Source organism: Eschrichtius robustus, chromosome 13, assembly GCF_028021215.1.
Source record: "Eschrichtius robustus isolate mEscRob2 chromosome 13, mEscRob2.pri, whole genome shotgun sequence".
Lineage (NCBI taxonomy): Eukaryota > Metazoa > Chordata > Mammalia > Artiodactyla > Eschrichtiidae > Eschrichtius > Eschrichtius robustus.
Window position 1 is genome coordinate 60,247,928 of NC_090836.1, and position 16,725 is coordinate 60,264,652.

The 16,725-nt window shown below is 39.6% G+C and overlaps 1 protein-coding gene across 1 annotated transcript in view; it reads left to right on the plus strand.

The window, feature by feature from the left end:
- The first annotated feature begins 3,363 nt into the window (after positions 1-3,363).
- The window catches only part of RAB21 (RAB21, member RAS oncogene family), a 30,897-nt gene continuing 17,535 nt past the window's right edge, over positions 3,364-16,725 (plus strand). Inside the window, exons 1-2 of the mRNA XM_068559688.1 lie at positions 3,364-3,771; positions 16,638-16,697. Coding sequence (XP_068415789.1) covers positions 3,622-3,771; positions 16,638-16,697 — 210 coding nt within the window. The 5' untranslated portion in view covers positions 3,364-3,621. The remainder of the gene's footprint in view (positions 3,772-16,637; positions 16,698-16,725) is intronic.

The window sequence follows — 16,725 nt, forward strand, 5'->3', positions numbered from 1 at the left end:
TCTAAGTTCTTATGAGCACACAAGCTATCCCAGAATTAGCCGGAATTTCTTTCAATGCTTAGACTAATATAAGCCACTTGTGTAGCTCCAGTATACTTATGTATTAGTTTCCTATGGCTTCTGTAACAAATTATCACAAACTTAGTGGCGTAAAACAACATATATTTAGTCTCTTCCAGTTCTGGAGTTCAGGAGTCCAAAATCAGTTTCACTAGGTTGAAATGAATTTGTTGGCAGGGCTGTACTCCCTCCAGAGACTCTGGGGGGAAATCTATTCATCTCTTTTAGCTTCTGGTGGCTGTCAGCTTTCCTTGGCTTGTGGCTGCCTCGCTCTAATCTCTGTCTCCATGGTCACATTGCCTTCTCTTTTGTGTGTGTAGCATCTCCTTCTGCTTTCCTCTTATAAGGATATTTGTGATTGCCTTTGGGCCCACCCAGATAATCCAAAAAAATTTCTTCATCTCAAGATCCTAAATTTAATCACATCTGAAAAGACCCATTTTCCAAATAAGGTAACATTTACAGGCACAAGGTATTCAAACCTGATGTCTTTGAGGGGCCATTACCAACCTGCCACAACTTACATCTATATTTACCCACTCTGTGCTCAAAGTTTTGCCAAACCGACTTATTATAATCTGTGAACATTTGCAACACATTCCTTAAATCCCAGTGTAAGCTAAACCTGGAAAATTATTTTAACTTGAAACTTATTTTATTTTACAATAAAATAATTTGCATTGTTTTTCAGTGATAAATACAAAGTACTGCATGTAGATTCTAAGATGATCAAGCTATTAAATGATCTGGGATCCATATCATTTGAACAGTGGTTGAGAGCATTGGCTATATTGAAAAGAGAAGGGAAGAAAAAAGGCTTAAAGGAAGATCATACAGCTTTCTTCATATGTATAAAGATGTTTCACAAAGAATAGAGATTAGATACATGTTGTGTAGGTTGGATGAGGAACAATTAATTGCAGGCAGAGAGAGGCAAATTTCAATCCAATATTAAGAATTCAGAATGGATAATGGAAAGGGCCCCCTTCAAAATGAAGTTTCTTCCTTATTCTGGAAGAATTCATGAATATGCAAAGACCCTGAGAGGAGGAATGCAGAGAGAAGTAGAGGATATTTTTTTTAAAAACATAAGGTCTCTTTAATGGCTGATTCTAAATAAATTGAAGTGGTATTATCCTTCTCCAATCCATTTTTCAAATTACAGCCAGAGCGATCTTTTAAAAGTCAAATCTGATTATATCAGCCCCTTTAATTAAAACCCTTCGTTTGGTGAAAGGTCCTTTCAGTATTGATTCCTGGTTTCCATGCCAGTCTCATCTGAAGCTCTCCGTGTTCTTCTCGCACTTGTTTCTCATCTTCAGATGCTCCTTCCTACCTCAAGGCTGTAGAACATGCTATTCTCTCTGCTGGCAAAGCTCTCCTTCCTTCTTGCCTACGTTACTCCTACCCAAATGTAGCATTGGGTATATCAAAGGTAGCATACCAGGAGATTTCCCTAGTACGCTAAACCAGTTGGGTCCCCATGTACATTTGCAAAATACCCTGAACTGCTTTATCAAGATGAAAGCATTCTATCATATAATGGCCTGTGTCTGTCTTTCCTGCTAAAGAGTAAGTTCTTGATGACAAAGACATTGTATCTTTTTTTTTTTAACGTCTTTATTGGAGTATAATTGCTTTACAATGGTGTGTTAGTTTCTGCTGTATAACAAAGTGAATCAGCTATACATATACATATATCCCCATATCCCCTCCCTCTTGCGTCTCCCTCCCACCCTCCCTATCCCACCGCTCTAGGTGGTCACAAAGCACCGAGCTGATCTCCCTGTGCTATGCAGCTGCTTCCCACTAGCTATCTATTTTACATTTGGTAGTGTATATATGTCCATGCCACTCTCTCACTTAGTCAGTCCCAGCTTACCCTTCCCCTTCCCATGTCCTCAAGTCCATTCTCTATGTCTGCGTCTTTATTCCTGTCCTGCCCCTAGGTTCTTCAGAACTTTTTTTTTTTTAGATTCCATATATATGTGTTATCATACGGTATTTGTTTTTCTCTTTCTGACTTACTTCACTCTGTATGACAGACTCTAGGTCCATCCATCTCACTACAAATAACTCAATTTCGTTTCATGTATGGCTGAGTAATATTCCATTGTATATAGGTGCCACATCTTCTCTATCCATTCATCTGTCAATGGACACTTAGGTTGCTTCCATGTCCTGGCTATTGCAAATAGTGCTGCAGTGAAAGACATTGTATCTTGTTCAGCACAGTGCCTGGCACGTGGTGGGCACCTTCAAATATTTGTTGAATGAATGAATGGACTATCTGGCTTGACATGGAAAAGGAGTCTCATGAGAAAGAATATGTTTACCTAACTGACACCATATTTCTAGTTGCAAACTTTTAGAAACACTAGTATGGTTTCTTGGAAGAGTGTATTTCATGAAAGAAAGGGGAGGCAGATGAGGAAATATAAGTGATCATCAAACAAGCCAGGTCTGTCAAGGTGGAGTCAATATGGAAGGTCAGAAGTTTAATGGTGGGGGAACGGGAAGCTTCATGGAAGACAGAAAAACTGGGAAACCAAGGCATAATGGCTTAAGATGTATTGTTTACTCATTCATCCCCAAATATTTATAGAATGCCTCTTATGTGCCTGGCATTTGGAGTCAGAAAGTCAAAGCACGTCTCACCTAGTTCTTGTCCTTAACAAATCTACAGCCTAATAAGGAAAGACAAATATTCAGCAAAGTAATTTCCACGAAGCGTGGTAAGCGCCGCTAGACAAGGTATACCGGTGTTATGAAATACCTAACTTGGGTGGGGAGAGTGATGGAAGGACAGAGGGAGAAGGATGGGTGGTCAGGGAAGCCTTTCCTGTTTAAGCTGAGACCTGAAAGATGAGGATGAGTCCAGGTGGTCTGGGGAACTGAAAGCAGTTCAATAGCTAGGATTTGGGATCCCCCAGAGAAACACTGTCAAGATACTGAAGGACACCTTGGCAGGTTTGGTTTACGGGGACCCCGGATGGGAGAGGTCATTAGCCTTGTGGACATCCCCTGGGCAAGAACGAGAACATTCTGCACTTCAACATTCCACCTGAGCTGGGCTTGCCTCTAATTATTCATTCCTTATTCCCGCAGGTTCCCACCAACTGCAGCGTGGTGGTGGCCCGCAGACGGCCTAGCTCCGCGGGAGACGGCCCAGACGAGCTCCCCTCGCGTCCAGCTCGCCCCCGGGAGGAGGCGCAGAAGCCCCGCCCACGTCCAGGCATGTTCTCCTGGGCCGAGTCCCAGGGGCCGCGGCGGTCATGTGACCCGAAGTGTGACGTAGGAGGAAGGAGACGCCATTAGAGGGAGGCGGAGAGGGAACGCTGTTCGCCTTTCGTCGGGTGCCTGACGTGGTGGCTGGGGCCCTTCATTCTCGGACTTTCCCTCGGCCTTTCCAGGCCTCGCCCGGAGGCGGGAGTGGAGACGGCGCCCGGGGTTAGCAGCTCCGGTGCGGGGGTGCTGCTCGGGCCGCGGCTGTGAAGGCGCTGCGGCGGCTGTGGAGAGCTCGGCGCGGCTCTAGGGCTCCGGCGGCGAGGACGCGACGGGATGGCTGCGGCCGGCGGCGGCGGGGCGGCGGCCGGGCGAGCCTACTCGTTCAAGGTGGTGCTGCTGGGGGAAGGCTGCGTGGGAAAGACGTCGCTGGTGCTGCGCTACTGCGAGAACAAGTTCAACGACAAGCACATCACCACTCTGCAGGTGCGGGCCCCGGGGAGCGGGAGGTGGCGCCTCGGGGCCCCTACTCCTCCGGGGCTCTGAGGACTTTGCTGCCACCGTCGTCTGGGCCTGGGCTCTCAGATCTCAGGCCTGTCACCTCCGCGTTCGGATTGCCTTTCCGAATTCGCCCTGGGAACACGCGTTGTCGGGGCAGCCTGGAGACGTAAGGACAGGCTGTTGGGAGGGGAGTGGAAGGGCCCTGAAAAGTCCCCAGTGTGGCTGCGCGTGTCATGGAATCTCCATCGGTGGGCTAGTGTTTCCCCTTTGATTTGCTTCCGCTTGGGCCCTAGGTGCCTTCACCCTCCAGTCAGTCAACCCAGCGTCAGCCCTTTTTCTTTCTTTCGGAATTAGGAATTTAGCTGCGGGTTTGATTTTGCTAACTAGGTGATTTGTAACTTCAGCGCTTACTGATGACTAAGTGTTTGTGCAAGTTCCATTTTGTCCTGTCTTCGAGTAACGTGCTGATTGGCAAGACATCCCTCCCCGGAGGGTTTTTGAATTGACCGCTTGCCCGAGTGGGTTACGCAGTTCCATTGCTGCCTGCGTGGGTCTGACTTGTGGGTCACATATTCGGCGATGTGGGTCGACCCATATTCACATGGAAACGTCATGTGAATACTGGCCAACAGTTGGTCCTCAAACTAACAGCTTAGCTGCCGCTGCTATTTATTTTCTTTGCTTGTAATGTAGGGCCGGCTTTCATCTGCAGATAACGTGATTGTTAGTCAGAAAAGTGTTAAAATGTAATCGTTAATTGGGCGTGAAGTCAGGCCTTTGAGGTCGTTGGAGTCTCCCCCGCTTCCAAAGAAATCAGTTTTCACGTATTAGAAGAAGAATATCCAGCGAATCTGCCTTGATCAATTCAGTCAGAGGCAGTCAAGTCTAATGAAATTTTGAGCCTGATTGTCTAGGTTCATATCACACCTCCATCCGTTTAAACTAGCTGTGTGATCTTGGACAAGTTAATTAACCTGTCTGTGCCTAAGTTTCTTCATCTGTTAAAATGGCCATAATAATAGTATCTAGTTCATTGGGTTGTCAGGACAAGTATACACAAAAGCACTTAGGAGCTGGTCCAGTGTAAGCTCTCCATCTTTATTATTATTAACCCAAATTGCACAATAGATCTTAATTAGTGATTGTGTAGTGTGTAAGTACATGGACACTATTTAATAGAATGCACAGTCTCCTAATTGTTGTGACATTTGATGTTTGATGCTATTATTAAACCACTGAGTCTAGAATTTACAAAGATGCTCTGGTTCTGATTCCATGTTCTATTTTTACACCTCTGTTTTTACTCCTATATAAAGCATACTATCTGAAAAAGTGAATGTCAGGAACCTGCATTTTTCCCCTACAGTCTTATACAAGGTCACAACACGATTTTGATAATTACAGTTGAGTGTTATTAGTGAGATCAAGGAAATTCTTAGGGTAAATACCTATGCTCAGTTGGAAATTTAGAAATTCATTTAGGTAAAGTAATAACAATAGCTAACATTTAGTGAGTTCTTACTGAGTATTTTACTTTTCGTCTATCTTTTAGTTCCTATGACAGCCTTTGAGGTGGATAGTTTTATTAGCCTCATTTTACAGGTGATGAAACAGGCATGGTTGAGTTGAGTAATTTCCTGGTTATCTTACTGCCACAAGTCTTGGTGCCCAAGCTGAAATTTGAATCTAGTTATGACTTCAGATTTTGAGCAATAAGTCATACTATCTCTGGATATTGGTAAACCACCCCTTAGTGATTTCTTTTGTGCTACAGACCTTAGAGGAAAGAGAAGACCATTGTAATTGAGCTCTTAATTTTTTTAAAGATAATTTAACCCTTCAACCTAAAAATTACACTTTCATTATACATTCCAAAAACATCCTCAAAGCTAAAAGCTGGCTAAAGATTTTAAATATCTGAGAGGAAACCACTGAAATCTACTGATACATAGGAGAGAATGAAGTTATGGTAGATCTCTAGTATCAAAAGCATAGCATGTAACTGTCATCACAAACGATATCTGGATTATGTTCCAGAATTGAGGATTTTGCTGCGTACCGGTGTATGGAAACAGCATTATATTCAATCTCCTTCTCTTAGATATCAGTTCATTTCATCTTTTTAAATAATGTTTTCAGAGAAATTTGACTTTCATGAGACTTATAAGACACAGTCTTGTATGCCTTTCATTTCCAGATGGAGAGGAGCTAATGCATCATAAGATATGAGGGGAAGAGTTTCCCTTTTTTCTTGTCGACGGAACTACCTACTACCTATCTTTGTAAAATATTTTATGCTTTGCAAAGTACACTCTCATGCATTCCTATTTTAAAGACTGAGAGGAACCCAAGATAATTTATGGTTCACTAATTCAGTCTTTTGTTTAATATTTCAGTCAAGTGATTGCCTACTTTAGTCTGAACATCTTGGAGGTGAGATGAACTGTTATAGAAGGTGGAAAACTCTATGTCCTGAGGTGGCACATTTCATTTTTGGACAGGTCTACTTTCCAATTCATTTTTCTGTGTCTAGAGACAAAATCTCTTTCCCTGCTCTCTGAATCTTAGTCACGCATGGCGTCCCTTCTGATAGTTGAAAATGGCTATTACGTTCCCTTGAGTCTTGTCTTCTTTTGGGTAAACAGCTCTGGTTCCTTTTAGTGGATCTCCTATAACATTGTTCTAAATCATATCACTATTTTGACATCTCTTCTAGACACTCACTAATCATTGTTCACTTTTCTTAAAATATGATGCCTTGAGCTGTAGAAATGATTCCAAGTGTGGTTTGAACTGTGCAAAGAAGTGCAGGCTATCACCTCCCCTGTGGAGAATCCTTTTCTAATACTGAAGTATTACAGAAAAGATTATTTGAGCTTTTCGGCAGCTGTCCCATTGATTAATATTGGGCCTGCTGTCTTAGACTTATTTGCTGAAAAAAAGAGACGGAGGGAGGGAGGGAGGGAGGGAGGAAAGAAGAAAGAGACTTTACATTTGTTCATTTTCCTTTGATTTTGTAGTTAAATCTTTTTTTCACTAATGAATTTGATCCATTAAAGTTGGCTTTGATAAACTTACTCCAGTGGTTAGTGTCTGTTAATATCCTTTTGAATTTTGATTTTGTAATTCAAGAAACATTGATGGAGCTCCTGTGGGTCAGCCACTAGGTTGGGTCCTGGACATGCAAAGAAAAATAAGGCATGGTCTCTACTGCTGCATTAGCTACTCATTTTAACTTTGTCACCTGAGGATTTGGTAAGAATGTCTTCAGTGTTCTCATCAGTCATTAACAGACTCTGAAAGAAAGGGGAGAGAGAGGGCCAAGTACAAAGCTCTTCACAAGTCTCACTATAGTCCAGTGACACGTGACCAGAGGTATATTTCTCTTTAAATATGCAGAATCTTAGGGTGGGGCTTTTTCCAGACCATGCACAGGCCACAGTCCTCTTTCCTCTTGACTGAGAAACAGTTATGAATGGAGTGTTACACATATTAATGGTAATGGAAACAGGAAACAAGACTGACTGCTGTGGGCTACTACCTAGTGGACAAGAAGCCTCTAATGAAAATGGCTACTCCAGCGTTACAAATCTCCTAACTTTTTTTGCCCTAGCTACATCAGTCTTGCCCATAGGGGATATCATGAGATACTTTGTCAAATGCTTGCAGAAGAACAAGATACATTGTTTTTTCTGCATTAGGAGGCCATATGATGTAGTAAAAAGGGACAGGACTTTGAAGTTAGTTTGAATTTTTGGCTCCTGCTTTTTAGCCGTCATGATTTTGGCAGATTATTTTACTGTTTGTAGCTGGCTCTTTATCCATGAAATGGGAGACTCTCACTCATAGGATTTTTATGTGGATTAGAGAGCCATAGTATTTAAACCTCCTGGCACAGTGTTTGTTTAAGCAATGTCTGCTGTTGGATGAATAGTTGGTGCTTAATTTGTGTTGGTTTCTTTCCATAGTAACCCAGTCAAAAAGGTAATGGGGTTAATTTGACATGAATTATTTTGAGAATGCATGTGGTCTGAGGGACTGCTACGTTTTATATTTTTATGCATACATATGTATTTGTTTGTTATCCATGCTAGAGTTTTGTCTGGGATTGACATTTATGGAAAGTCACTTCTTTTTTGAAAATTGTGACATTTGCTATGCTTTGGTGTTTTAGTACTGCTCCCTTTTTGCAGACCTCCTCCTAGGTTACTGATAATTATGAAGTAATGTTGTAGGTGAGCTCTCCGAGAACTCAAGATCCTTTACCTTGCTTACAAAGAAAACTTGATCTTGTATAGAGTCCTCAAAGCTTTCTTATGTGATTTTCTCATTGGTTTGGGGTTATATTAAACTTGACAGAGACAAGAAAGACAGTTGGAGTGAGGGGCTTACTGCTTTTTCTCTGGAATTAGCTGCTGAACCTAAGCAGTCAAATTCAAGAATTTATTTCATACCTGTTACATGTCAAACATTGAGCCAACGGGGGAATATAAAGATGAGTAAGGGGGCTTCCCTGGTGGCGCAGTGGTTGAGAGTCTGCCTGCTAATGCAGGGGACACGGGTTCGAGCCCTGGTCTGGGAGGATCCCACGTGCCGGGGAGCAACTGGGCCCGTGAGCCACAATTACTGAGCCTGCGCGCCTGGAGCCTGTGCTCCGCAACAAGGGAGGCCACAATAGTGAGAGGCCCGCGCACCGCGATGAAGAGTGGTCCCTGCTTGCCGCAGCTAGAGAGAGCCCTCGCACGGAAACGAGGACCCAGCACAGCCATAAATAAATTAAAAAAAAAAAAAAAAATGAGTAAGGTACTTTAACCAGCTGTTAGTTTTCTTCTTTATTCTTAAATGCTTGTGCCATTTTGATTGTCTTTGGTTTATCTCTCTATATTTGTGCTCCTGGGTGATCACTTCCTTTTCTTTAGCTGAATCCTCTTTTTCCCCTTAGTGTAAGATTATGCACTCTAATTTAAATGTCTTCTATCACTTTCAACTAGTCTCCTGTGTAAAAGTAACATTCTTTATAATCAGAACCATAAATCATCTTCCCTTTTAGAATTCTAACTGGAGTTCCACCTATCTGCCTCCTGAAGTCTAGGGTAGGTGCCTGTCATTTGATTAGCAAAGCAGTGCTGTAAAGTTGGATGGGAATACAGATAGTATGCTAACAGTTTGGCAAATGAGGAAACTGAGACTTGGATTAGATTTCTGAGGTCCCACATATAGTAATGGTGTACCGTTTTTTCTTAAGCTAGGTCAACTACTTTTTTTTTCTTCCATACACCTTAACCTCCAGAGAAACACTTGGCATTCAGGTTCTAGCAGTTGGTTTTATACTTGGTGTCACAGTCCCCTGGTCTAGGAATCTTAATTTCCTTATTTGTAAGATTAATGTTTTAAATGTCTGAAGTATCTTCTAAGTAGTTCTTGAAGCCACTTTATTGTTGATTCAGCCAGTCTGTTTACAATATCTTTATAAAATACAGTAGTTCAAATCTTTCCCTTTTCCCTTAGTACTTTACTTGAGTATGTGGGCTATAGAAGGGTAGATGATTTTTTTTTTTTTTAAGAAGAGTTTTTCTGAATTATGGCTTTGAACTCCTAATATATAAATATTCCATATCTGACTGCTGTTTTCTGCTTTGTGTTTTGAGCTAGTCCTTAGAAGTGACTTTTTGACTCTCCTTTTCAAAGTATTTACTTGGACTCTAAATTGATTATAATATCTCTTTTTAGAAACAAAGGACAAGAAATGAAGTATTCAAGCACCCAGCTTAGTTTTCTTTCTTTCTTTTTTTTAATTAAAATATATTTGAAGTATAACATTGTATAAACTTAAGGTGTACAATATGTTAATTTGTTACATTTATATATTGTAATGTGATTTTGCCATTGTAGCAATTCATCTTAGTTTTTTGTCAGCTAATTTTTATTGCCTTACTACAGAGGACTAATTTTATGAATTATCTTGCTGAATCCTTTCATGTCCATGTCTTAAGTTGAAAGTAGTTAATAGATGCTTTTTTTTTTTTTTTTTTCCTGCTTGAGGGATCTTAGTTCCCCAACCAGGGATTGAAGCCGGGCCACGGCAGGGAAAGCACCGAGTTCTAACCACTGGACCGCCAGGGAACTCCCAATAGATACTTTAAATACTTAAGCCTGAAACAGTGTTAGTAACTGTAGCAAAAATAATATAACTGTTTAAGTATATACACACATATTATTTTATTTATTTATTTTTTTAATACTGCAGGTTCTTATTAGTCATCAATTTTATACACATCAATGTATACATGTCAATCCCAATCACCCAATTCAGCACACCACCATCCCCACCCCACCGCGGTTTTCCCCCCTTGGTGTCCATACGTCTGTTATCTACATCTGTGTCTCAACTTCTGTCCTGCAAACCGGCTCATCTGTACCACTTTTCTAGGTTCCACATACATGTGTTAATATACGATATTTGTTTTTCTCTTTCTGACTTACTTCACTCTGTATGACAGTCTCTAGATCCATCCATGTCTCAACAAATGACTCAATTTCATTCCTTTTTATGGCTGAGTAATATTCCATTGTATATATGTACCACATCTTCTTTATCCATTCGTCTGTCGATGGGCATTTAGGTTGCTTCCAGGACCTGCCTATTGTAAATAGTGCTGCAATGAACATTGGGGTGCGTGTGTCTTTTTGTATGGTTTTCTCAGGGTATATGCCCAGTAGTGGGATTGCTGGGTCGTATGGTAGTTCTATTTTTAGTTTTTTAAGGAACTTCCATACTGTTCTCCATAGTGGTTGTATCAGTTTACATTCCCACCAACAGTGCAAGAGGGTTCCCTTTTCTCCACACCCTCTCCAGCATTTGTTGTTTGTAGATTTTCTGATGATGCCCATTCTAAGTGGTGTGAGGTGATACCTCATTGTAGTTTTGATTTGCATTTCTCTAATAATCAGTGATGTTGAGCAGCTTTTCATGTGCTTCTTGGCCATCTCTATGTCTTCTTTGGAGAAATGTCTATTTAGGTCTTTTGCCCATTTTTGGATTGGGTTGTTTGTTTCTTTAATATTGAGCTGCATGAGCTGTTTATATATTTTGGAGATTAATCCTTTGTCTGTTGATTTCTTTGCAAATATTTTCTCCCATTCTGAGGGTTGTCTTTTTGTCTTATTTATGGTTTCCTTTGCTGTGCAAAAGCTTTGAAGTTTCATTAGGTCCCATTTGTTTATTTTTGTTTTTATTTCCATTACTCTAGGAGGTGGATCAAAAAAGATCTTGCTGTGATTTATGTCAAAGAGTGTTCTTCCTATGTTTTCCTCTAAGAGTTATACACACATATTATTAATGAAAGTCTATTGAACTTAGATAAAGACAGGAAGGTATTTGTCCACAGTCAGTTACTGTGCTGCATTAGGTATTTTGCTTTGCCAGTGATTAGCAAGAACAAGTGATCTGGCTAACAAAAACAGACAAAAAAACATTAAAACATTAATGAAACAAGTTATGAAAAGACTTTCATTTGGCAAATGTACTTTGTTCTTATTTTATCTCTCCTATAATCTTATTTTTTTAATAGCGATTAAAAAAATATCCATTATGATTTCAGATAAGATGTTGGGTAAATAAGCATCAGGTGCAGATGACAGGTGTCTAATGAGATTGTTAAGTCTGTCAGTACCCCTAAAGTTTGGAAGATGAAATCATTGGAATTAAAAGAAATAGTGGTGCTGTAACTCCAGGTTTGGAGGAGTAAGGTGGGAAATGTACCATTACTTTGATCCTCATTACTTTGTGCCTACCCTGAGAATATTTTGGGAGATGAGTTGGTGTCCAGGAACACTTAGTGTCCAAGTGGAGGAGTGCCAAGTTAAGAATGTGTGAATGTTCTGGAATAGGCAGCTTTGTGCAATGGAAAAAGCACTGTGGAGTCAGACAGGCTTCCACCCACTGCAGTACCTGACTGAGTTGGCTGACCTTGGGTGAGTCACTGTATTTCTTTAAATCTCAGGTTCACAAATGTAAATAGGGCTAATTACCTACTTCACAGGGTTGTTACGAAGAATAAATGAGAAAGCCAAAGCATGGTGGCACATAGTATGTCCTATTTTTTTTTCCTTCCCATATTCCTAGAACCTTTGAATTGATGTTTATGCCACTCTCCCCTGCTCTTTCTAGATGGGGTTCTTCACGGAGATATTGCCAGGGATTTAGAAATCCCTTGGGAAAGTGTGTGAAAAAAAATTTTATATGTGCATATGAGCAGTTTTCTTGAGAGTGAGTGGGTTCATAGCTTTCATCAGATTCTCAAAGAAGTCTGTGATCATGCCTCCCTCCCACTCTTACTACCATGTAACAGAATTAAGAACCTCTGCCCCAGAGTAAGTATTATATAACCATGAATGGTATCTCAGTAGTCTCGCCAAATTAAGTATGCGTCGTAGAGGTAGTAGGAAAAAAAGACCAAAACAGATTTCAACCATTTGATCGTTTGCTGCTGTCTTGATGTTACATAAAATCTTGCAGCTTTATTCTCAAATATAATTGTTTTTGTTTTTAAAACAGATGTTTGTTCTTTAAGAAAATATTTATAAAATATTAAAAACTTAGGGTGTATGTAAAATGAGATGATTTGTATTACAGAAGGACTCTTTTCATAGAGTGGGACTTAAGTTTTTTTATGAAGGAAAAAAAAGATACAGTGGGGACCCTGTGGTAAGGTGCTTTACTAATGCATCAGATATTTGAGTTAAAATAATTTGGTTTATAAGGAAACTTTTAGGAACACATCTTTTATGTAAATTGAGTTATACCAGTCACATTGTGGATATATTTATCTACAGTAACAACATTTGCAAGTCCGCTGCGGGCAGCACTATGGTTCCCCCTGCCCCCTCTGTTAGAGAAGAAGTGTTAGCTCACATCTCATTCTGGGAGGTACCATAGCATAGTGGTTATGAGTCATGTCTGGAGCCAGACTGCCTTCATTTCAAATCCTACTCTGTCACTTGCTGTGTGACCTTGGACAATATACTTACCATTCCTTTGTCTCTGTTTCCACATCTGTAATATTTGGATAATAATTATATCTAATCACAGTGTTAGGAGAAGTAAATTAATATGGAACAGCTTTTAGAACACTGCCCATTTCATTATAAGCACTGTGAAAGTGTTAAATAAATAAAAATATGTACTCTAGTTAACAGAAGACTTATACCCATGAAAAGTTAACTTAAAATACAAGGTGGGTATGTGCTGTATATTACAAGATTAGGTTCCCCAAAGTCCTCCTGCATAGAGAAATTCACTGTGGGTTGTCTGGGTGGTATGAGAAAACTTAAAAATTCAAGGAAGAAGAGTGTAGGTCATGAACTGGTCTTGATAGGTGAGATCCAGATAGAGAAAGAATAGGCCCAAATTAGGGAGGAATTTTATGAACAAACAGAATTGGAGGGAATGTATAATATAGACTATATGAGTTTCCAAGTAAGTAGAGAAATACTGGAAGCTTTCTTGGGAAGATAGATGTGGACAAATGGTGGAGGTCCTTGGATACAAAGATAGGCTTTGAGACTTTTATTTGTAGATTAGGGCTCCCTGACTTTTATAAAGGAGAAGCTTATGAATGATTTTGTAAAAAGTGCATAGCACAGTACTTGGTGGAAGGTAAGCATTCAAATAACTGTTAGCTAGTATTAGCAATAGTGGTGGAAATGACTGCGTAGTGTCTCACTGTATGGATGGACTATATTTGTATATTTTTGAAAAATAGCCTATTGATGGACACTTAGGTTATTTCTTTTCTTTTTCTTCTTCTTTCCTTTTCTCTTTCTTTCTTTTTTTTTTTAATAATCGTCACTGTGATGAGCACTCTTTCCATAAAATTGTTTTATACATCCGTAGTTCCTTAGGAGAGACTTAACACTGTCTCTGAACTTACCATGGGAGAGTGATGGTAAGTTTCAGAGGGAATAGTGGAAAGGAAATGATAGAGCTTTATCAGCTATAATTCACTCCCGTCTGCTGAGAAATCCCCACAAAACTCATGACAAAAAGGCTATTATGGTATTAGCTGCCAGCAGGGATGTAGTGCAAGCATACTTATTAAAAATGGTAACTTATTAGAGAGCTCAGCTATGGATATGATAATGGTTTCTTTGTTTGTTTTTAATCATGGAGGCTTTGGGAGGATAATTTAGCATGTAGACCAGAGAACCAGAGTGTGAGGTGAGACCAAAGGTACTTATATTATGACATAATATGAGACTGGTGGTCATAGACCTCCAGAGGAAATATGAAGACAAGGCTTGGTAGGTTTTTTTAAAATATGGGATGACAGGGGAGGAAGAATATTCAGTGATGATATTCCTAAGATTCTAAACCTCAGTGACTTGGAGAATGTGATCAAAATACTAATGTTGGAATGGAAAGCCGATTTTGGAGGGAAGATCAGTTTAACTTTAAATACGTTTGAAAGAAGAGAGGGAGGCATTTAAGTTTACTTACCTATTAAATATTAGGATAGGAGTCAGGTTTTGAGTTTCTTTATATAACATTGATATTGAAACAGAACAAATGGTTGAGTTCAAATAAATTATACAGCTAATAAGTGGCAAGGCCGAGATTCAAATCCAAAGTTCTGCTTCAAAGTCGATAGTCTTCACCCTTATGCTATGAGTGGGAAATAGTCCTTTATTCATATTTATTGTCATAACATGTATTTGGTCTTCTCATATTCTAAGTTATTTCTTTGTCGTTTTGCCATTGAATTCATTTTATACCCTTTTCTATATAACCTGTGTTTTGTTTTTTTTTTTTAAATAAATGTATTTATTCTATTTATTTTTTTTTTTTTTTGGCTGCGTTGGGTCTTCATTGTACGCGGGCTTTCTCTAATTGCCGTGAGCGGGGGCTACTCTTCGTTGCGGTGTGTGGCCTTCTCATTGGGTGGCTTCTCTTGTTGTGGAGCACGGGCTCTAGGCGCGCGGGCTTCAGTAGTTGTGGCTCACGGGCCTAGAGCACAGGCTCAGTAGCTGTGGTGCACGGGCTTAGTTGCTCCGCGGCATGTGGGATCTTCCCGGACCGGGGCTCGAACCCGTGCCCCTGCGTTAGCAGGCGGATTCTTAACCACTGCGCCACCAGGGAAGGCCCCTAACCTGTGTTTTATTTAATAAAATATTTTGAGTGTAGCTTGGGCTCTGAAGGCAGACATTCCTGGATTTGATCTCAGTTCTGCCATTTGTGTCTCTGTAGATTCCTTAGTTAATCACTAAATCTAGTGGCCTTTTCTTAGTTTTAATTTCCCTTGGTATACATACAGCAGAAAGTCCTTCCTGAAATCTAGGTTCCTTCTCCTTCAGTAATAATTTCACCATCCTAGCCTTTTATCTGTTTTACTTTCCATCTCTGCACTTTCTTCTATATATATACACTTAAATGTGGCTGTCTCTGCATAGCTTTGAAGTTGGCTCTTTGTTCCTTTTTTAAACATGTCAACTGGCTCTGGTTTCTGATTATATTCCCTCTTCAATTACTTGATTCGGTTCTCTCTTTTCTATCCTCATGCACTTAGTTCAGGCCCTTTCTGTTTTTCTTTCCAACTTTAAAATAGACTCCTGTCTTCCAGGTCTAGTCCTGTTCTTTCTTCCTATCATAGTCATTCTCTTAAAAATAGATCTTATATGTCCTCACTGCTTAGAAACCCTTCATTGATTATCCATTGTCAACAGTATTATTTCCTAACACTCCTTTGGATGAGTTAGGTGTTTCTTTAGGGAAAAAGAAGTCAAATGAGTTTGGGAAATGCTTGTATAAATGCAGTTAGTCAGCCTTCCTTTTGGCAGAATTTTAGTGTGCTAGTGGGTACTGTGAATGCACAGAGGGGATATAGAGCAATATACAGCAGTCCCCAAATATACCTGACTGTGGTATACATTAAAAAACAAAAAACTTGTCTAGTGTCTTGGAACACATTTTATTGAGACCCACAAGGTAAAGTCCATAGGCTTAGATATAGAGTCAGGACTTTTTTTTCGATTAATTCAACCTTTGCTTATCTTTGTAATCTCATCTCTAGCATCCACCAGACCAACTTGGAGTTTCCCATAGGGTGGGGAGTTATGTGTTTCAGGCTTCGGTGGCTTCACCCATCTGTCAGGAAAAACCCCTACTACTCCTAAAGGGGAGATCATTACCTTCTTTCTGAAGCCTTCTGTGACTTATCCAAGCAGGCTTTACACTTCCTTCCTCAGCCTTTTCCTTATAGTATACTTGGCAAGACGGTCCATTTTAGCGATTATCACATGGTATTTTAATTGTCTTTATATTTTAATTTCTGCAGTGGACTATAAGCTCCTTGAAAGCTGGAACCATTTCCTTTCATTTCTGTGGCATCAGTACCTAGGGCAATTATTAGATATAGTTTAATTGAATTATGAAATAATTGCAGGAAAATTTCCAATAATAATGGCATTCATACAGTTAACTATCAGTAAACATTTCTGTTATTTCATCTTAGAAGTCTCTTAGACGCTTTCTGTAATGAGTAGCTAGGTGGCATCAAATTAAATGTGAAGAAAATGCTGTAATGAGGAAAAAACTAAGAAAACATATTTACCCATTTTTTTGTACTTTTCATAACTTGTATTCATAAATCAAAATATCTTTTTCTTAGATTAGAGTAAAAATAATGTTCTGTCTTCAGTGGAAATAATGTTTAATCATTAATAAAAACTCAGTGATTACTTTTTCTCCCAGATAACTTATTTCATATTGATATGATTCATTCATCTGTAGTTTTGAGAATAAAAAATGTTATTTTATGTGAAACATTGTTTAATGTATATCTCTCTTTTCTTAGGCATCATTCTTAACAAAGAAGTTAAATATTGGTGGGAAAAGAGTAAATCTTGCTATATGGGTAAGTTAACCTTTTCAACTGTATGAGT